At 46.4% G+C, this 22,242-nt stretch overlaps 1 protein-coding gene across 1 annotated transcript in view; it reads right to left on the bottom strand.

Moving 5' to 3' along the window:
* Nucleotides 1-11,613: 11,613 nt before the first annotated feature.
* The window catches only part of TNFAIP8L3 (TNF alpha induced protein 8 like 3), a gene marked incomplete at its 3' end in the record, with an annotated part of 43,213 nt that continues 32,584 nt past the window's right edge, over nucleotides 11,614-22,242 (bottom strand). The window contains exon 2 of the mRNA XM_084293571.1: nucleotides 11,614-12,176. Coding sequence (XP_084149697.1) covers nucleotides 11,614-12,176 — 563 coding nt within the window. The remainder of the gene's footprint in view (nucleotides 12,177-22,242) is intronic.

Genomic DNA, 22,242 nt, shown 5'->3' on the forward strand with positions numbered 1-22,242 from the left:
GAGGCACCTAGAATGTATGAGCAGCTCCCAACCCCCCTGAACATAGGTCCAAAAGTGTACAAGCAGCTCCCAAACCCCCTCAAATACAGGCCCCAAAAGTGTACAAGTAGCTCCCCCCCCCCCCGCCCAGAGACAGGCCCCAAAGGTGTACAACCAGTTCCCAACCCCTGCAAGGGAGACCCCTACACTGTACAAACAGCTCCCAATCCACCCCAATGCAGGCCCCTGCAGTGTACAACAAACTCCCAACCCCCCCGAGACATGGGCCCCAACCCCCCCGACATGCAGGCACCAAGCCCCCCCAGAAATAGGCCACAAAGTTGTACAAGCAGCTCCCAACCACCCCCAGATTCACGCTCCAAATTCTACAAGCTGACCCCAACCCCCGCAGACACAGCTCCCTATATTGTATAAGCAGCTCCCAACCCTCCAAAATGCAGGCCCCAACCCCCCCCCCCCCCTCCAGGCCCTAAAGGTGAACAAACAGCTCCCAAGATCCCCCAGACACAGGTCCCTACAGTGTACAAGCAGATCCCAACCCCGCCGCAGATAGATGCCATCATTGTACAAGCAGTTCCCAACGCCCCCAGATGCAGGCCCTGACCCCTCCCAGACACAGGCCCCAAAGGTGTACAAGCAGATCCCAACTCTACTCCAAAAGCAGGCCCCTACACTGTTCAAACAGCTCCCAATCCTCCCCCCAACATAAACCCCTACAGTGTACAAGCACCTCTCAACCCCCTCCAGATGCAGATCCCTACATTGTACAAGCAGTTCCCAACACCTCCCCTCAAATGCAGCCACCTACCATGTTCAAGCATCTTCCAACCCTCCACCAAAGGCAGGCAGGCCCCAAAGGTGTACAACCAGCTCCCAACACCCCTGAGACACAGGCCCCAACCCCCCCTCAGACACAGGGCCCCAAATTCTACAAGCAGCTCCCAACCCCTGCAAGGCAGGCCCCCTACCCTATATAAGCAGCTCCCCCCTGCCCCCGAGGGAGGCCCCAAGCCCCCCCAAACACAGGCCCCTACAATGAACAAGCAGCTCCCAGCCACCCCCAGATGCTGGTCCCAAAGTTGTACAAACAGCTCCCAACCTCCGCAGAAACAGATTTCTACATTGTACAAGCAGTTCCCAACCCCCTAGACACAGGCCCTGACCCCCCACAGACACAGGCCCCAAAGGTGAACAGCCACCTCAAAATCCCCCCCAACGCAGGCCCTTACAGTGCACCAGCAACTCCAAACCCCCCACCCAGAGGCAGGCTCCAACCCCCCATGGACACAAGCCCTGAAGGTATACAACCAGCTCACAAACCCCTGAGACACAGGCCCCAAGCCCCCCCCCCCAGACACAGGCCCCTACAGTATACAACCAGCACCCAACCCCCTACCCCTGATGCCAGCCCCAAAGGTGTAGAAGCAGCTCCAAACCTCCCCCCCAACCCAGGCTCCAACAGCGTACAAGCAGCTCCCAACTCCCCCCCCTCCCCCCCCCCAGGCTCCAAAGGAATACAAAGAGCTCTCACCCCTCCCCCAGATGCAGGTCCCAGCCTCCCCCACCCTAGAAGCAGGCCCCAAAGGTGTACAGTCAGCTCCCAACCCCCTCAATGCTGGCACCAGTGTTCTACAAGCAGCTCCTCCCTCGCCCCCAGACACTGGCCCCAACACCCCCCCCCCCAAGACGCAGACCCCAAAAGCCTAATCACAGGCCCTGAACTCTAGAGGCAGGCTCCAAAACCCATGACAAAGCCCTAGTGTTTCGAGACAGGTCCCAAACGTTAAACGTATGCCAAAAAAAGTATTAGTGCTGGTGCCAAATGTTACGGACAGGCCCAAAAACCCAGGCAAAAGCCCGAGATGCTCAAGGCTGAGACGTAACTTGGCTTTCTGAATTACTGGAAAGCAGCTTTCATTCTCATACCCTTTTCATACACTTACCCTAACCATTACGCTTAACCTTACCCAAAACCTAACCCTTACGCTAACGGTGCAGGAACAGTCTGTCCCCACGTGCCCAAAGACAAGCTGGTGGGGAAGAAGATCAGCCTGGCTGAACAGAGAATTGTGGCTTGAGCTTAGGAGAAAAAAGAGGGTTTATAATCTTTGGAAAAGTGGACAGGCAACTAGGGAGGACTATAAGGATGTAGCGAGGCTGTGCAGGGACAACATTAGGAAGGCCAAAGCTCATCTGGAGCTCAATCTGGCTACTGCCGTTAAAGATAACAAAAAATGTTTTTATAAATACATCAACACAAAAAGGAGGACTAAGGAGAATCTCCATCCTTCACTGGATGAGGGGGGAAACTTAGTTACAAGAGATGAGGAAAAGGCGGAGGTGCTCAATGCCTTCTTCGCCTCAGTCTTTAGCGGCAATACCGGTTGTTCTCTGGATACCCAGTACCCTGAGCTGGTGAAAGGGAATGGGGAGCAGGATGTGGCCCTCACCATCTACGAAGAACTGGTTGGTGACCTGGTACGGCACTTGGATGTGCACAAGTCGATGGGGCCAGATGGGATCCACCCAAGGGTACTGAGAGAACTGGCAGAGGAGCTGGCCAAGCCACTTACCATCATTTATCAACAGTCCTGGCTATCGGGGGAGGTCCCAGTTGACTGGCGGCTAGCAAACGTAACGCCCATCTACAAGAAGGGCCGGAGGGCAGACCCGGGAAACTACAGGCCTGTGAGTTTGACCTCAGTGCCAGGGAAGCTCATGGAGCAGATTCTCTTGAGAGTCATCACGCAGCACTTGCAGGGCAAGCAGGCGATCAGGCCCAGTCAGCATGGGTTTATGAAAGGCAGGTCCTGCTTGACGAACCTGATCTCCTTCTATGACAAAGTGACGCGCTGGGTGGATGAGGGAAAGGCTGTGGATGTGGTCTACTTTGACTTCAGCAAGGCTTTTGACACTGTCTCCCACAGCATTCTCCTAAAGAAACTGGCTGCTCTTGGCTTGGACTGGCGCACGCTTCATTGGGTTAGAAACTGGCTGGATAGCCGGGCCCAAAGAGTCGTGGTAAATGGAGCCAAGTCCAGTTGGAGGCCAGTCACTAGTGGCGTTCCCCAGGGCTCGGTGCTGGGGCTGGTCCTCTTTAATATCTTTATCAATGATCTGGATGAGGGCATCGAGTGCACCCTCAGTAAGTTTGCAGATGACACCAAGCTAGGCGTGTGTGTCGATCTGCTTGAGGGTAGGAAGGCTCTGCAGGAGGATCTGGATAGGCTGCACCGATGGGCTGAGGTCAACTGCATGAAGTTCAACAAGGCCAAGTGCCGGGTCTTCCACCTGGGATGCAATAACCCCAATCAGAGCTACAGGCTGGGAGATGAGTGGTTGGAGAGCTGCCAGGCAGAGAAGGACCTGGGAGTGATGGTTGATAGTCGGCTGAATATGAGCCAGCAGTGTGCTCAGGTGGCCAAGAAGGCCAACAGCATCCTGGCTTGCATAAGAAACAGTGTGACCAGCAGGGCTAGGAAAGTGATTGTCCCTCTGTAATTCGCTCTGGTGAGGCTGCACCTCGAGTACTGTGTTCAGTTTTGGGCCCCTCGCTACAAGGACATCGAGGTGCTTGAGCGGGTCCAGAGAAGGGCGATGAAGCTGGTGAGGGGCCTGGAGAACAAGTCCTACGAGGAGCGGCTGAGGGAGCTGGGCTTGTTCAGCCTGGAGAAGAGGAGGCTCAGGGGCGACCTTATTGCTCTCTATGGGTACCTCAAAGGAGGCTGTAGAGAGGTGGGGGTTGGCCTGTTCTCCTATGTGCCTGGTGACAGGACGAGGGGGAATGGGCTTAAGTTGCGCCAGGGGAGTTTTAGGTTGGATGTTAGGAAGAACTTCTTTACTGAAAGGGTTGTTAGACATTGGAACAGGCTGCCCAGGGAAGTGGTTGAGTCACCATCCCTGGAAGTCTTTAAAAGACGTTTAGATGTAGAGCTTAGGGATATGGTTTAGTGGGGACTGTTAGCATTAGGTCAGAGGTTGGACTCGATGATCTTGAGGTCTCTTCCAACCTAGAAATTCTGTGATTCTGTGTGATTCTGTGATGCTGTGATTCTGTGATTTTTAAGTAACAGCCTTCCCCACAGGGGCCAAACATTACGTTAACCAGCCCAGGACAATATTCATGCAATTTCATGCATGACGATAACAGGGAAGATGTTATATTTAATTTCTAAAGTGAGCAAAAGAAAACACTATTTTTTATTTTTTTAAACAATGCCAGGGTTGCTGCTTTCAAAGGCCTCTCTATCTTCTCTGATGAAGATATCTCTTATGTAATTATGGAAGCTGCAGCTGTTTACACTGACAAGCTCTCCAAACCCTGGGTTGCCTAATCTGTGACGGCCATAATATCCAATTGCAGGTGACAGAATATTCTAGTTCTGCTCATTTCCTTTGAGGCCCAGAAAAGCTCATGACTAAAAGGACAAACAGGTGTTTGTGGTGGTTTTACCATGCTGGGCAGCTAAACACCACAACCGTTCTCTCACTCCCCCTCCTTAGATGAGGAGAGGAAGAAGCAAAGAATAACTCACGGGCTGAGATAAGGATAATTTAATTAAAGGGAAATAATAATAATAATTAAAGAAATATTATTATGAACTAAACAATTTAACTAAAGGGAAAAAAAGGGAAAGGGGAGAAGAGAGGGGGAAAGGAAAAAAAAAAAAAAAGGAGGAAAACAAACAAATAAAACAAATGAAGGCTATGTGGAAGTGCAGAGGAAAGAAATTACTCTCTATTTCCCACAAATGAGTGATGATTGACCATGTCCTTGAATCAGGGCCTCAACGCACGTAGCTGGTGTTCGGGAGGAGGACCGATGTTTTCACAATGCGAGCCCAGCCCTCCCCTTTTCTTCCTATTTCCACCTCTTATTGCAGAGTGTGACATCACATGGTATGGAATATCCCTTTGGTTGGTTTAGGTCAGCTGCCCTGGTGATGTTTCTCTTCTCACTTTTTGCCCACCCCCTAGGAGGGTTAGAGAGAGTCCCGATCCTGTGCCAGCATTGCTCAGCAGTAGACACAACGCTGGTGTGATAACACTGCTGTTCCAGCTACAAGTGCAGAGTACAGCACTGTATGGGCTGCTGCAGGGAAAGTTAACATCCCAGCCAGACCCAGTACAGCCCCCCGGGCCCTGGGGTGGCCAGCCTCCCCACCGCCACAGGCCAGACCGCCGGGCCCTGGGATGGCCGGCCCCATAGCCGCCTGAGGCCGGCCACCCGGAGCTTGGGAGGGCCAGCCCCCACTCCACCTGTGAGATATGTTCATCTGATTCGTGTCAGTATGGAACAATGCTAGGGCTGCATGGTATGATGAATGTGACCTTCTGTCTTACATACCCTTGTATAACCACAAGTCTAAGAAAACCAGAGTGGTTAAGGTATATAATTATTGTATCTTGCAAAGGAATGTTTTAGCAATTTGTGTCAGTAGAGAGCTTGAAGGGAAATGTATTTGTAGACTTTTCCTTGGAGTCTCTGATATCTGGGGGAGGGGGGGTTCAGAATAACTGCTAACTATTATGACTATTGCATGGGACACTATGCAAGTCTCTGCTATCTGGCCAGGAGATTAAGGAGTCCGGGAGAGCTGAAAAACAACGAAAAGACAAAGCTTGCAGGGGATGTTGCACAAGTCTCTGACATACAGCCAAGTTGGACAAAGGAGAAGGACAAGAGGGAGGAAGACTATGAGCCTTCAGCACAAGAGATCCCCAGAGGGACCACCGGAGACTGATACGCATGCTCCAGTAGGAGGGTTTGGATTCTGGAAACTAATTATAATAACCCTGTTTTTTTTTTAAAGTAGTAATGAATATGTATCAACCTAGGAGCATAAAAATCAGCTGCTTGATGTAACTGGTGTGCATCTTGGTGGAGCAGAGACTCCCAGCGCACCCAGCGCTGTTTGCTTACCTTTATTCCTTTAATAAATTGTAAACTTTGATTATAGTCCTATTTTGAAGACTGAGCCATTTATTACACGCCCGAGGCCGGACGCCCGCACTCCGGGACCGCCGGTCCCTGAACTGCCCGACGCCAGCCCCCCGGTTCACGGCACGGCCGGCTTCGCGCCACCCGAGGCCGGACCCCAGGTGCTCGGGCCTTCCGGCCGCCGCACCTTCCGAGGCCGTCCCTCCTGGCTCCGGGATGGCCGGCCGGCCGCCGCGCCGCCCGAGGCTGGACCCCTGGACTCCGGGACAGCCGGCCCACGTGCCTCCGGACGCCGGCCCCCCGGTACCCGGTACGGCCGGTCTCCATGCCGCTCGAGGCCGGCCCCTTGGTCCCCGAGTCATTACACACGAGCGCTGTCCAAGACCGGTCCCCCGGGCCCCGGGACGGCCGGCTCCTGTGCGCCCGAAGCCGGACCCCCGGGCCCTGGGACCGCCGGCCTCCGCTCTGCCCGTGGCCGGCCCCCGGGATGCCTGACTCCCGCGCCGCTTTAGTCCGGCCCCCGGGACAGCCGGCCCCTGCACCGCCCGAGGCCGGCCCCCGGGCTCCGCGACGGCCGGCGTCCGCAACGCCCCAGGCCCGACCGCCGGGTTGCGGGAAGGCCAGCCCCATAGCCACCCAAGCCCGGCCCACCGGGCCCCGGGATGGCAGGACCTGCGTCTACCGAGACCGGGCCCCGCGCCGCGGGACGGCCGGCACCGGCGGCGCGCGAGGGCGGCCCCACGGACCCGGGATGGCCGGCATTCGCGCCGCCCGAGGCCAGCACCTTGCGGCTCAGGACGGCCGGCACCTGCGCCGCCCGAGGCCGGACCCCCGGGTCCCGGGACGGCAGGATCCCCCGCCGCCCGAGGCCAGCATCTTGGGGTTCGGGACGGCCGGCACCCGCGCCGCCCTAGGCCGGACCCCTGGCCCTGAGAGTGCCGGCCTCCGGGCCGCCCGAGGCCGGACCCTAGGGGCCCCGGGACGGCCGACCCCCACGCCGGCCGAGGCCCGCTCCACGGACCCGGGCCGCCCGGCCACAAGGGCCCCGGGACGGCCGGCACCCGCGCCGCAAGCACCTAAATTAACAGCTGTATTAACACCTGAATGTATAGGTTTAGACAACGTCTGAGAGCAGTTCCTGGCAAAAATGCAGCCATGTGGAATGTTGTTTGCAATTTTACTAAGTAGTGGGCTTTGGCATTCACTTTCACCCCCTGTTCATGTCTTGGTAAAGCAGTGCTTCAATCTACTTGTCTAGAATTTCTTGGGTTGGGAGATGTGAAATAGGCAGGGAGTTTGTTTAAACTTTAAAAGGGAATATGTGTGTTAGTTTCTTTTCTTTGTGACTTAGTAGGTCTTGAAGGATTAACACATTTTCTGGGAAAATGAAATAAAATGTGTGGAAGTAGGCTAGAGAGAACAGAGCACATAATCCTGTTGGCATGAAGGATTTCTCTTTCAACAAGGATATAGAAGCTGTTCAGAGCCTACTGACCTTTCTGAAATGACAGTTGAACAGTGTTTTGCATAAAAACCTAGGCAGCAGGAGACTCCACTGTTTTACTGCTGTGTGCCATGGGCAGCTTGGAGTTCAGACTGTTCTGGAGTCAACAGATAAATTATCATACGGGATCAGTATTTTACCTGTTTTATTGATTTCCTCATTTTCTCAAAGTATTTTCAAATATTTTTAATGAAACATTTTGGTCTGAAAATTGGTGAAAGTGCAGCAGGACAGTATGATGCAGTGCTTTTTCCTAAACGTATATCAACCCTCCCACTTCCACAGTACTTTCTGTTGGGTATTCCAAACCCCTTCTGATCACGTAAGGAGCCAAGAGCACAAACTTATGTAACGCATAGCACTGTCTGGAGGTTCTATACTTGTGAGTAGCTCAGAAATGACACTGACTGATGGTTCTAAATATTGGGAAGATGGTTATCTCATACTAATATTTTTTTTTCTCCAGCATAAAACAGCATAAAAAGCTGTATTATCTTTTCTATGTGGTAAGAATCTGTATTGTCTTTTTCTGGTGTTGCTTGTATTGTAGCAGGTAAAAATGGATCTGCTGAAGTCATCCAGTTAAGACTTGCTTTTGCAATCCTGTTGCTGTGATAAGAGGTAATGGTGTTTTACCTTTTGGTTCTTTTCAGGGTCAGTACTTTATATGCCTTCCTATGAGAATGTTTTTCTAACTCAAGTGAGATTAGTTCAGTGCAACGTACTGCTCTGTGGTATGTGTAGAATTTCATTAGGATGCCAGAAGTGGTTACTCTTGAGAGTTTCTTGAATTTTCATGTTTTTATCTGTAGTAAAGTTGACAGTGGTGAAGCAGAGAATATTGTGTCCTGCCATGGTATGATTAATAAAATTAACCTGAGAACAGTGTTTTACCAGCAGTGGTACTTGAAGTACCACTTATTAAGGTCGCCTTAAACTTGCCTTTTAAGGTAGTTTGCATTTCTATTTGTTCTACTCTTTAATTGCTTCTGGTCTAATTGCCATGTGAGTTGTTTGCAAATCAGCTCTTTCAGCCAAAACTGTTTGCCTTTTCTGGGAATAAGGACAGAGGAATATATGCTCGCTGCTGTTAAAACATTCTGGTAAATTCCAGTATCTACCTTGTTTAGGGTAGGGATTTGAAAGGTGCCAGGGTGTGTCTTCTAACTGAAGTCACAGCTGAACAGGAACTAAATAAATAATGGAAAACTTGCAAGAAGGTGCTTGGTACAGAGCTAGATCAGGGTGTGTTACAACTGCTCTGGCCTTGACACAGACTGTGAGAGTATCTTGGGAATGCTCAGGCTGTGCCTGGGGACAGTCAGGGCCCTGGAGGCAGAAGCTTGTGCACTTTCCTCCCTGGGATTTGTGTGGGGGGGTTCTGAACCCAAAACCCTTGACCATAGCGCAGAATACATGGAGCCAGCATCAGCCCTCAGGTCAACTGCTCAAGAACTTGGTGGAAAACAGCTTTCCTTTGTTGCTGATGCATGTTTGTGTTATGTGCATGTAATGCAACAGAAATGGGGGTTTCCAGTTTTCTTTTAAACATGTAAATTGTCTGCATACCTACCGCCTACTTTCACAAGACCTGCCCTTCAAAGACCTTTTAGGTTGAACAGTTGAAGGTAGAAAAAGTTAGATTACATCCATTCCTTCATCTTATTGTTTAATTTGAGTTCACATTGGATGGTAGAAAAATAAATCAAAAGCAAAAAGGACAGTAATCACACATCTTTAATCCACAAATATGATAATACATCATATACTTAAAGTGACCTGGACATTGTCCATTAGCAATGTCGTTACATACCAAACTACTAGTACAAAAGTAAACAATGAATATACCAGATAGGCAAATATGAGAAATGCTCAAAAACATTTTATTTCATTAAGGCTACTCAGATTTGTAAATGACAGATGTTCAGCTGGCCTAAAATATCAGATTTTGGATATTGATACTTGCACAAAAAGGAAGTCATATATAGGATATCTCTTTCCTTGTGGATATCTTCAATATTGAATAATCTCTTTGTCTGGCTTTAAAAAACATCTTATATTTGTTTGCCACAAGAGAAACAAACACACAGAATCTGACGTGCACTGGGGCAGGAATGTTGGATACAATAACTACTATTCAAAAGCATCAGTTGACAAGTACATGCTCTGAGAAAGAATGCAGCTAATGGTGCATGTAAATATGGCTCTGCAAATGTCTCAACTTGCAACCTTGTAAGGCAAATCTTAATAGACTTTCCATCCCAAAAGTTCATACGCTATTACTGTGCTGTGCTGCAAAGGAACAGTTTACCTTCATTGCTACTAAATGTACTTTTATGGTTGAAGGAAACATGAGGGAAAATTACATCATTACAAACTGCCCTGGTAATGTCTTGTGCTGCCATTTTTAGTGTTCCTCCTGTGCTCCAAAATGCATTCTCCTGGGAACAGATAAAAAACGCTTCTTGTACAAACCGTAGTGAATACGTGATCTGGGTATGTGTATTCTTACCTGTATGAAAGTCAGTAGAATGGTTAAAGTTGTTTTTGCAGGAGATGAGCTACAGTTTTTCTGGGATGAGGAAAGACAGAAGAATGAAAATAAAAATTTGAAAAGTTTTCTCCACCACCACATTATTTAAGAGTTTAAATGGGAAAATATAAATTTTTGTTATCTTGAAGTAATGGGTGATAACCCTTGGATGTTTTCTTTAGAGAGGAATGGCTTCTTGCATTTTGTCAATTTTAAAGTACGTAAGTCTCTGCATTATAATATATGCAATATGATATCTCCAGGTAATGGGATTGTCCGTTCTCTGTGTCCTAGTAAAGGACTGAGGTGAATCTGTGGGATAAGATGCAGAAAGCAAGGAGAGAGGAGAGATTTCTGCCCATTCTCCCCCTACTTAGAGACAGGCAGCACCATCAGCTGAGCTGTGAGATCCAGCAAGCTGGAGTATCTGCTCTGCTCTGGTTCTCCCTTTATCCCAACAAAACTTTCAAGAAACTAGTATCTCTTCAAAATGTTTTTGGTTTAAAGACATCAGTATATTTCATTTAAAAACAGAACAAAAGCTTGTTTATGAAGCTTTCCAGAGTCACTGGAGCTAAGAGGGCTGTGGATATTCTGCACTAAGATGGCACTGCAAGCATAGCAGATGGAGCTCCTTTTTTTGTCACAACTCTATTTTACTGTAGGCACAAATTCACATCATGGATATGGTAAACCATTTTACCTAGGCTGAATGTTATCTTTTGAGGATATGAGATGTTAATGTTGCTTTATAGATCCACTGATTTCTTCACAAGTGCAATTTCAAAATCTTTGCAGAGTGTTTTGCTCTGCTGGGCAAAACAGTAAGAGCACAAAGAGCAGCATAACCTTCAGCCTTAGCCTCAGCTATGTTACCAAATACCCAAAATCTGAGAGAGGGAGAACCAATGTTGTACTACTTTGTCTAATTTTCTAATTACCTTTAAGCTTGAAACACTGAGCTGCTTTTCAAAATTAAAGTGAAATCTTCTCTTATTAGAAGGTATAAACCAAAAATCTCTAATGAGAACATTGTTTCATGGAAAAGCTCTTTAAATTTTGTACCACTTCTACTCAATTTGTATTACTTTTTATCCCCTAGTAGACTTAAATACCATGTGAAATCAGAGATGCATTCTCACAATGATTCCTGATCCTTTAGAAAGGAGAGAGCTTAATCCATGAGAGCCTTACCTTCTAAGACTTTTCAATTAGTGTGGGAAAACATACACACCAAGGGGAGCCTAGGGGTAATTTCCATGCATTGCTCTTTTTCCATCACCTATTTTTACATAGCCATGCATTGGAGCTTACATTCGTTCATGTGCTCAGCCTTGACCACAAAGCTAGTAAGATCGTGATGTATAGCAATCTATTTCTGAACAATATACGTCAGCAGCCTTGTTCACACCACTCCTTGGAAAAGACTCAATTATCTGGAACAAAACATTAACATTGATAGCTTTCTGATTTAGGTGTTCCACTTCATCATGAGCCAAGTGAGCACCTTCAGGCTCCTGCTGGAGACTGTATCAAGAACGGTACAAAGGAAGCTCGCATGCTCACCACGGCTCATGAAGGGTGGCCAGTTCTAGACAGAAGTTTTTGGTTGGTTTCTTGTTTCTGAGCGTACTTTCAGAGGATCTTCTCATCAAGTAGTTTGTTGATGCCATCGCAGATCTTTTTGAGGTATGGCCGACAATCCCCATCAAGACTGTACAGGGCAGTTAGAAATTCCACATCTGCAAAATGATTGAAGACGTGGTTGATACGCCCATGGGATCTCGGTGTCAGGTGTCGATCTACTAGTTCATGCACAAGGTCTTTACACTCATTCAGAAGTTCTGCAAGAACATTCCTATCAAAAGTGTATTCTACCTCATAGAAACTGACAATTGTCATGGCAGTTTGGTTCAGCTTCTTCCTGAACTTGTCTACGATTTCCATTTCCTCTTGGTTGAACTGATTATTTCGATAGAGGATCCCAATTTTTATTGCCACTTTAATCAGGTCTTTCATAATTTTATGGGCTTCCTTTTTGTTTCTTGTGTGTTCCTTTGTTACCTTGTACAGCTCATCAAAGATTTCACTGCTTGTGTCATCAATTAGCATGTTAGCCATGGTTTTAGTGGCCATTTTGCTCAGGAGCTTTTTCTGGGCTTGCAGTGCAAGATTCTTGGAACTGAAACAATCAGGACCTGTTTCAGGATAGCAGAGAAAAGAGAAAATGTTAATTTTATTTGGTGAATCATTTTCACAAACAGGTAGGAAAAGTAGTACCCATGTGTATAACTGAGGTAGTGCTTATTTAATTGATCGTTACATATGGTCATGATTTGCAGTAACAGGAACATTTGCAACACTGAATTCCCAAGTATATCCGTGGGCTTTCAGACATCCATGTTTCAAGTCTTGTCACTGAGGATTTTTGTTTACAAGTGAAGAATAGGACGTTGTGGTGGGGGATACCTATGCCACCTCTTTTCTAGTCACTGGTTCAATAACAAAGCTTTTTCTATTCCGTAGTTCAATGTTAAAGCTTTCTTGGCAGAAAGATCCGTTGGGATGTGTTTATGAAGGTAACTGAGCTATCACGGAGAAGCAAAAAGCACAATACGGGCAAACATGTACGTGAACCTGAAAGAATTATTCTTTTGGCCACTAGGAGACACTGTTGCTCCTTGGTCAGGCAGCAGCGGCATAGACAGGCTAGTAAATCGGAGTAGGGCATTTCTTTTGCTTTCATCGCCACAGTTCCAGTTTGTTACCAATTTACAAAACTCTAGGCTGTGATTTTTGCAAAACGTTGGTGCTTCAGTGCATGCAGTTCCTGCCAGTTGAAAATACCTCAGCTATTTGCTGGACAGTTGTCAAATAAACGTAAATATCTTGGATTTTTCTGTCTCTTACCTATCTTTGCAGGTTCCACTCAGAATAGAATAGTTCTAGGATAGGATAGTTCCTTTGGAGCATGTGGCTACTGTTAATGAACTTTATCCAACGAAGCTCTACTGGTAGAGCTTAATTTGACCTTCCTCTGCTTTTCATCTTAACGTTTTTTAACTGACCCTATGTGACCAAACTAAAGGAAACAGAAACATTTCATATGAAATAACCACCCAGTTTAGTACTGCAGCAGTGGAGTCCCTGTAGGAGCTAAGGGCATTTTGTCATCGTACCAAAACAGTGATGAGTGTGTGTGTAGCTGGGGGAGCTCGGTCTGATGTGAGGAGAATGGAGAAATTGTGCCCTTTGCCAGCTGCTGGGGAAGTGGTCCACTAAGAGATTAAAAAAAAAAAAAATCAAATCTTCCTGTGCTGATTTGATTTTGGAGCCTGAGTGGGTTTTTGGCTGAGGCTCCTTCCAGCCATCAGGGCATGAACGTGTGGCTGCAGCAGCCACGCTGCAGTTCAGTTGTGCAACAGGGATTCGTCACTGTTGTGGTAGGGCCTGGGGTATTGCACTCTAAATGTGTGCTTGTATCACAGTACTCTATATGGCCTTTGCTCATGCTGCTGTGCTCTCACCCCAGCCTTCTTTCCCTCTTGGTGCTTCCTACATTGTCACATGAGGCAGCAGTAAGTAGCACCAAGAATTTAAAGTCCTCTGTTTAAAAACTGTTATCCACATTTGCTAGTTAAAAGTTGTCATCACGTTAAAGTTGTCATCTTTCCCTGTGTGCTACATCTGTACCACTGAGCAACAGAAAAGAGTAGCATTTAATTTCAGCTGAACCACCACCTGGAAAAAATAATTCAACATATTTAAAAGAATTGCCTGTCCTTTGGAGACAAAACTGTGGGCCTGATCTGCTGACTGGAGGAAATAGAAAAACTTGGATTTAATCTAAAAATGATAAAAACCAAGACAAAAGCTTTCTTTCACTTTGCAGTACAGGGGTATATAAATAGTATCTGTGATGAATAATTATGTGCATTAAACACAGTAAAATGGGAGGTTAGCATTAGTGTCTGTTTCTGTAGCAAGCGTTTGCTATTAATCAAGTGGATGCGGTTGTTCAGTATCTGTTTTGATCAGAACCTGCAAATAACTGCAGTAAGCTTTTAGAATATTAATTTGACTGGTATTCATGCCAATTCAGCCGCTGTGTCATATTCCCCAGTTGCCAACCTGGCTGGGTCCCTCTATGCTTGGACCTTGCAGCAGGAGTTGTGCATACACACTGCTGGGCCATGGCGTGAGGTAAAGTGAGGCCTGGGGGCCTGGCCAGGCCCCACACATGCACCCAGCCCCACACATGGACACCAGGGTGTCCATGAGGGGAGAGGGAGCAGCAGTGGCCTGGCCACCAGTGGGCTCCCAAAGCCCACAGGCGGTTAGCCACACCATTAAGGTCTAGCTTCTGTGTGGACTGCACGTTTACAGTGGAAGACATTTCTTCCTGCAGCACATTTCCCTTTAAACGTCATCACCTCCCACAGGCAGCACTTGTTTTCTGCTTTGTAGCAAAACAGATCACCAACAGCATTATAGATGCCATTAACTTTCAGGAACAGTACACCAAATCTGAAGAAGAAAATGCAGCCTCTGAGCATGCCACTTCACTGGGTAGTGGTTAGCCTCCGTTACAGAAATCCTGGCACCTGAGTTTTCACTAAAGCAGTGATGGGTTTTGCCTCCAGATTTGCACTCCTCTCTAAACCATCTGAAGTGTCGTCTATGATAAAAGCTATTCCAAAAGCCCATATGAAGGGATCAAGGGATCAATCCCACAGCAATCTCCCACCCTTCAGAAAATGCAGCTCCCCAGACCCGTATTTCCACAGCGGTGACAACAAACCCTGGCTGGTGCCAGGCTGAAGCAGCTGGGGTGCCAGAGGGCCTGGCGCACACAGTCAGCACCGTGCTCAACTCGACTGGCCGCAACCAGCTCCTGCACGCAACGCCGAGCGGGACAAGGACACCTCCCATCCACTAACCTTAATGACAGGCTTGCCTAATAACAGGCTTGCCTAATAGCAGAAGTGTGGGAAGAGTTCAGTGACTCTACAGAGGGGATATCTGAGTTTTATAAGTGTTTTCAGAGTTTTTGAGATTAAAAGGCAAGAGCATCTGTAATATTCTCAAAATGATGGCTGTGCCAAGTACAAATGGTTAGAACTAAATGCTCAGCAACTGTATTTTCATGTAAATAGCCATTCACCCAGTATATACATGACAGCAGAAACAGTACAAGCATGGGAGAGAGTGTGGCTGACTTTCTGGAAGCAATGACGTGGATGTGGAAACAACTACCCTGAGCAGATGAATCCATTTCACTCTCACTTAGCTCCTTTAGCCAAAGCCTTAAAAAAGTCTTGCAGCCAGGCTATTTTCTCCCTGGCAAAAGGCTGAAAAATGCATTGCTGTGAGCTCTGGAGGGAGCGCTTGTTCACAGGTAAAAATCTGCAGGGAAGGAGCTGATCTTCAGATTTGGTAGAGTTTGCCAACCACAGATTTTCTGCTAAGTGTATTAACAGGCTTGCTTTGAAGATAAGGAGATAAGAAGCAATTTATCTGGTTTTGTCCCACCTGTGGAGTTAAGTTTGCTTGTCTGACACTGGGAGTTGTTACTACGGTGCCTGCTGCAGCTTGTGCCAGTTCATCAATCAGCTTAGCCACTGACTGCCTCAGCTAAAGCCAAATGATGCTTGCAGCTGTGTGTGTTATCGCCCATTGAAACTGGGAGAATAATGCTGTGATGAGTTACACTACCAGCCTGTGGCAGCTGGTGGGGTGCTGTGCTTTTGGATCCATATTGAAGTGCATGTTTGTGGGGCACCTGGTGAGCCTGCATGTGTCCCACAGAGGTGAGGGGGGCTGAGGGCATTGAGGGGCTGGGGGAAGAAGAGGGTCAGGAAAGGTCCCTGCCTCTGTGCTGCAGCTGTCCTCTAAGTTAGCAAAGAGCTGCCCCTTGAACTGAACAAGAGGCATACTGTACATAAGAAAACAAAGATGATGAAGAGGCTGAATTATTTTTAATGTTCCTGAATCCTCAGTTTTCAAATGCAATGCAGTATCTGCAGCAAGAAGCAGGCTTCAAGGAGTCAGCAAAGCTACTGGAAATGTGGGCATCCATCCAGCTGCTAGCAGTGCTTGTGCCTTGGGGAGATGGACTAAGCCAAAGGACGGATATACCCTCCAAGTCTGCTCCTGTAAGAGAGATTGTGTTATGGAAACTGCTGTGGGAATGGGCACAACTGTGCACAAAAGGGATGTGCTGTGTTCATGATCTCAGTGATTCATGTGGCACAGTTCGAATGCATCTGTGTGTCTTAAGATCGTGCTACACCTGCCCCAGAGCCTGGGGAGTGCAGGTGCTTATGAGAATGAAGGAGGCAGTGATATTATTGTAAGCCATGGCACTGTATGGGCTGTATCATGAGTTGTGGCACTGAGGGATGTGGCTTAATGATGGGACTTGTAGGTCAGGGTGATGGCTGGACGTTATTATCTTAAAGGCTTTCCCAACCTAGGTGATTCTATACCACTCCTACAGGGAGTTAAATGAGCAGTGGATAACTACATGGCTGATCAAATGTTGCTGCTGTTGCTGAGAGCTTGCTTAAGTATAGCCTGGTTGCCTGTAATGTCTCTTTCTTGACATAAATAGTTTATAGAGCATAAATAACACTTGTGGAAAATAAATGAAGTTTTATTAACCTGTTAAGTAAAATTATAAGCACAAGAACAAGTGAGTGCTATTTTAGAAATAAGAATATGTAAAATAAATAACAGAAACCTCTTATTGCTCAGTGTGCAACCATCAGATAAAACATTGAGAAGTAGGAAGCAGAAAACTTGCGCATTGTACTTACCCTTCACGTATCACTTGTGCCATAAGATAGGTTAGAAAAAGCAAATGGTGGAACTTGGGATTTCAAAATAGCTCTAAGACCAGGCAGGGAAAGAAGCGTAGAAGTACTTCTCCCACAGTGTTTTAGTACAGCTTGCTGGCTGTAAGTGTGCGTATTGCTCTTGGACAGCTATGGGATCACTGCAGAAGAAACATTCAGTGTTTCCAGTAACTTTAAGCCAAGAAATCCAATAGACCAGATGGAATATATCGGCCTTCAGGGAGGGCCAATTTAAACATGTGTAAGCACAGGGAGCCTGGCGTGTTCAAACTGTTAGCACTTCTAAATGGTTACCATGAGTGTAAGAGGGCTGCTCCATTCTGCAGGGGAATGGGAGGTTCAGTAGTGATAATTACACAGCCCTGGGGCCAAATACCAGTATCCAAAATTCTGAAGTCAGGCTGAAATGGCAGCAACAGCCCCAAACAGAGGGAACGTGACTGAATGGAAGGTGGAGTGGGGGAAAGAACACTGCTCTCAGTGCTTCATGCAAGCAGCAATCACTCCCCCCCCAAAAAAAAACACTTTTTAGTGACCTCAGAACTGGAGATGCCTAGTGATAATCTTATTTTCAAAACACAAGCCAGCTGCTGAAATACTTTAATAATATAATGTTGGTGCATAATGGAGTGAGCCTTCCAGTGCCTGGCAGAGGAGCTGAGGAGCATTTTCAGCAATGAAAAGCCATGCAGATGGAGCAGCTGAGCTGCTGCCAGTGCCTCTGCCTGGCCTCTGGGCTGCAGCCAGGGAGAAGCAGCTTATTTGTTGCCTCCACCTGATCCGCTGGGGCTGGCCAAGTGCTTTTCCTGCTGCCCCCCAGAAGCTGGATGCGAATCAGTCTGTGCTGCTCTGTCTAAAGGCAGGAGCTGGCAAAGGGAGTCTGGATAACAGTGTTGTCCCATTGCTGGAACTGGGCCTTGGTGTGGCGGCCTTCAGGAGCTGCCCGGGCTTTGTGACAGCTGGTGTGGTGCTGTGACTGCTTCATCTCCAGACAAATCAGGTGTTTCGCCCCAGTCATGTCCTGATAGCTTGTGAGGCAGGAGCCAATCCCTGACTAAAAGGGCTCAGTGAGGACCATCCTCATGTGCCATGTCCCAAGTGGAGGGATGCTGCAGTGACCATGCTGCTGCAGGGGTGTCTCTGGGGGCAGGCTGCAGAGGACAAGCAAGGCATGTGGGCAGCCAAGTCACAGCTCTGAGAATGGCTGCCAAACCCTTAATTTTACTAATCTGATAGCATATCGGAACCAAGATCTAAAGCAGGCTGCTAATGTCTAATTGCAGTGTTGGTATCTTTGAGGACTGATTTTCAAACACTTGGTTTAAGCTTTGCACTTCCTGTTTGGTGACACACAGGGACGCTGTGCCAAGGCAGCAAATGTCTGGCTGACTTTTGGGAAGTGTAAGCAATGCAGGGGCCTTGTGTGAGCCTCAGGGTGCTGCACACAGACTATGAACAAGCTTTTTCTTATCTGGAAATGCATAGGTATTGCAGAGATGAGTAAGTCTTACTGCCACAAGTGCTAATAAAATACTGGTGTTTAAGCTTTGCTATACAACTGCAAGTTTTTGATGAATTAATCGTATTTTATAAACAGGTTTAAAGACTTTCGATGTTACTCACGTTGATAGCAAGTGTAAAATACATCAAACAGACTGAACATCCATACTCGACAAAGTTTAACTCTGGTTGATGCTGCAAGACAAAACACACACTGACAGCAAGCTTCGATAAGGGGGATATTTGCAGCAGATGGAGCCATAACAAACCAAGACTTTGCTGGGGCTGAGCTTTAGGGAATGAGACTGCAGGGGGAAACTGCTCTTACTGGGAAACCCCAGCCCTGCATGTGAGTAGCTCAGGTCTGGCTGTGCAGGAGGACTGGCAATCATCAATTGCCATTGATCCTATTCTTATATTTTGAGATGGAAATAATTTATGGTTATAATGGCAATGTTTTTCTTTAAATGGTAACTTCAGCCGAAAACCTTTTAGAGAAGAGAAACATGCTGATATATCCACAATGCAAGAGCAGGTTCCTCAGTAGATATGGATAGCTTGGAAAGCAGCAGAGAGCTCTGTGCAGGCAGTAGAGGGCATCTAGAATTACTGGGGATTTTTTTCACCTTCAAATTGTGATTTTTTTAATATCCAGCAAATCCTGTGCATCAACTCAGCGTTTTTACTACAGTCTCTGAAATATTTTGTGCTTAATTGCATCTTCCCCACAATTAATCACATTTCCTGTGATTCCTACGCCCTCTTCTTTTTAAAGATGATGTACTTTTTGTTAATCACAAAACTACCTTATTTTTTAAAAGTCTAATTACACAAGTAATTATTGCTATAGAAAATTAAGTTTGTTTTAATGTTAGTACATGTGACTTTCATAACAGGACAGTAGTAAGTTCCTTCTTACGTGCTAAGAAACTGTTTCCTGCTTAGACAGGACATGTTCTTTGGGAGAACATCTTATTTATAAGGAACAGTAAGACAATTTTCTTGTTAAGGGGAAAAAAACATGTCAGACTTGTGTGGAAAAATATGTTGGTCATATCCTTCTACACATGTAATGATTACCTAGAAAAGATCTTCTTGTGAAGGTACTATTTGCCACCGAGACTCTTATAATCCATGATAAAGCTTTCAAGATCTGTAACTACTCTGTGTTTACATATATGCAACTATTGTGGCAACTATTTGTATATGACTGGCAGAACATGCTTGCAGTGCTACTTCATGATCAGTTTCCAGGCTGGCAGATTCCATGTTGTGCAAAAACTTGGAAAATTAAAATTGCAAGCACTGAAAAATAGAAAACCTCCCTGCATCATCCAAGCATGGGAGATGCAGGAACCAGAATCACCTCACCTAAAGCTGTCGAGGCTTTCTGTGTTCAATACGCAGTCATTCTTGCTGCTGGAGTGCAGGTACAACTCGCCTCTTCAAAACAAACAGCCTGCACCTCCAAGAGGAGGAAAGAAGAAATGGCCCCAGGACTGACAGTGTTGAGCAGTGTGGCAGGTGCTTTATGCCTTTTGGGTCTGTGCTTTGAGCAGTTGCTTGCAGAGGCCCAGAAACAAACCTCCTGATTCAATCTCTGGCTGCTTTCCTGGTGTAGGTGAGGATTTGGAGCCTGGGAGCACCTACACCCTGCTCTGATGTCTGAATGCTGTGGTGGTTGTAATGAGTCTTAAGGGAACTCAGCCCAATTTCATGAATGACTTTAGGTTCTTTCTTGCATGTTCATTAATATCCTCCACTGGTAGTGCGAGAGAAAATGAGGGCTATGGAGTTATTTGGGATCCTGTGGTGTTTGCATTCAGTCATTACCATGCTCATAACTCCTCGCTAACAGGACATGTAGGCTTTGCAGAGCATCTGTAGCTCAGATGATTTTTATTCCTTCCCCAGCAGTCTCTTTATCACATGGGAGCCACTGATTCTCAGTAGGAATATAGTAATATGTTAGGAGAGCAAGGCTTGGCAATATCATCTCTAAATATTAAATGAGGCCTCCATGCAGTATGTGTGATTCAACAGGCTATTGGTTTCTGTTTCACTGATTTTTCTTTCCCCCACTTCTCATGTGCTCAGGAAGAAAACTGTGGGTTTATTTTTGTGCTTGAAGCTGTTTCTTGTTGCAGTAACTGCTCCTTCTCCAGAGATACAACCCCCTTGCCTTTTACATGGAGTAATTCTATTTTTGACTCTGATATATTAAGAATGGCATGAAAAATAACTACATCTACGCTCTAGGGATGCACAGAATTCCGTGAGAAAGCAAGCAATCAGGACCCCAAGGACGGCTGGTCCAAGGATGCTGTGAAACTCAAAGATGGCATTGCTCTATAGTGTGGTATGAGGCTGCATGAAAATGGGGGAAAATGTATGTCTGAACAAGGTCAAGGTGAATAACTGATTAAAACTCAATAGGCTGTGACTGCAGAAGGTGCCAAGCAGCTGCTGACCAAGCAGGCTCCCCAGGTAGAGGTGAGGGTGCATTGATGGCACCATGTCCCTGTGGAACTGAAGCAGCTGCTCTGCACAGCATATGGTTCTCGTCACCGTCCTCCATCATGCTGCTCAGAGACATCCAAAATAGCCCACCTTGTCCCACATAAGGGCAGCGATAGAAGGCAAAATGTATTTTCCTATTTTTAAACTGAAGATATGTGTGCAGTCCTGTTTGCTTGAAATGTTTTGAGGACTTTGACACAGTGCAAACCCCAGATGGGCAGGAGGAACACTGAACATTGGTGCGTGCATAAATGGGAAGAGGCCAAGGGAAGCAGCAGGGGAAAGGCTGCTTCAGCTTGGGGTTGATTTTTGTGAATGGCATCAGCATATCTGGAGAATGAGGAAGACATATTTGTGAACACCATATGCTGTTGTTTTACTTCCTTCATAACTGTTTGCTTGATAACTAGGTTTTGAATTAGGAAGGTGATGGACAAGAGGGAAATTAGATAATGGCATAGATGTGGTATATCTGGGGAGAAAATACTGTGGCTCTCTAAATAAAACACCAATTAAACTGTTGATGTTTTTTTTTCCACAATTAACTCCAGACATGCTTCCAAACTCAGCTTAAACTAAAAGTCAAATGAGGGGAAGATATCAGGCAACTTTCCTAAGATAGGAGTGGACACTCCAGGCTGATCATAATGTATTTAGAATTGTTGAGTCATACAGCTGGAACAGACATCTCATGATGAGACCTATCATTAAAGAAAACAAAGGATACTAAATCTGCTGCAAGTGTTAAGGCTTGCTAGGGGTATGAAGGAGCTTGAAGTCAAGTCTTTCTTGTGGCTTTTTATTTAAGAAAATAAATAGCTTTGTTGGAAGAGACTCAGCAGGTGTGTAAGTCAATTAAGAAAGAAATATTCTTTTGAACCTATATCTTGAGTCACGCTTAGTGATAGTATTTTGTATGTCTCATAAGGTATGTGGGTGCTGCCTATGTCTGTGTATTTATAAAATCTTTTCCTTCCAAGAATGTGAAGGCCTAGGTTTGCAAAGACACTTAATGTATTAATAAGTGTAGTCAAAAATCTTAATTCCTAGTCTGGGAATATTCAGGGAGAGAAAAGGACTTCTTTAAAAAAAAAAAAAAAAAAAGAAAAAGCTGGAGAAGTTATTGAGTTATTGCAACTACATGATTTTTTTTCAGGGTGAACAAGTGCTCCAAGATAATCGGCTGCTTGCTGTTGTAGTGACCCTCCTGGCTGCAGAACCCCTCTTGGTTTTTGCCCACTTTCCCTCTCAGTGCCTGCAGGATGGGGTGCTTTGCCTTGGTTACTCTAACCTATGCTTTAAACCCTTGTACTACCTTTTCCATAATAGGCTACAAGACATCAGCCCATGCTCTGCCCTTGTAAACTGCAGGGAGTAATTTCATTGC

Source organism: Netta rufina (genome assembly GCF_964035555.1).
Source record: "Netta rufina genome assembly, chromosome: 11".
Classification (NCBI taxonomy): domain Eukaryota; kingdom Metazoa; phylum Chordata; class Aves; order Anseriformes; family Anatidae; genus Netta; species Netta rufina.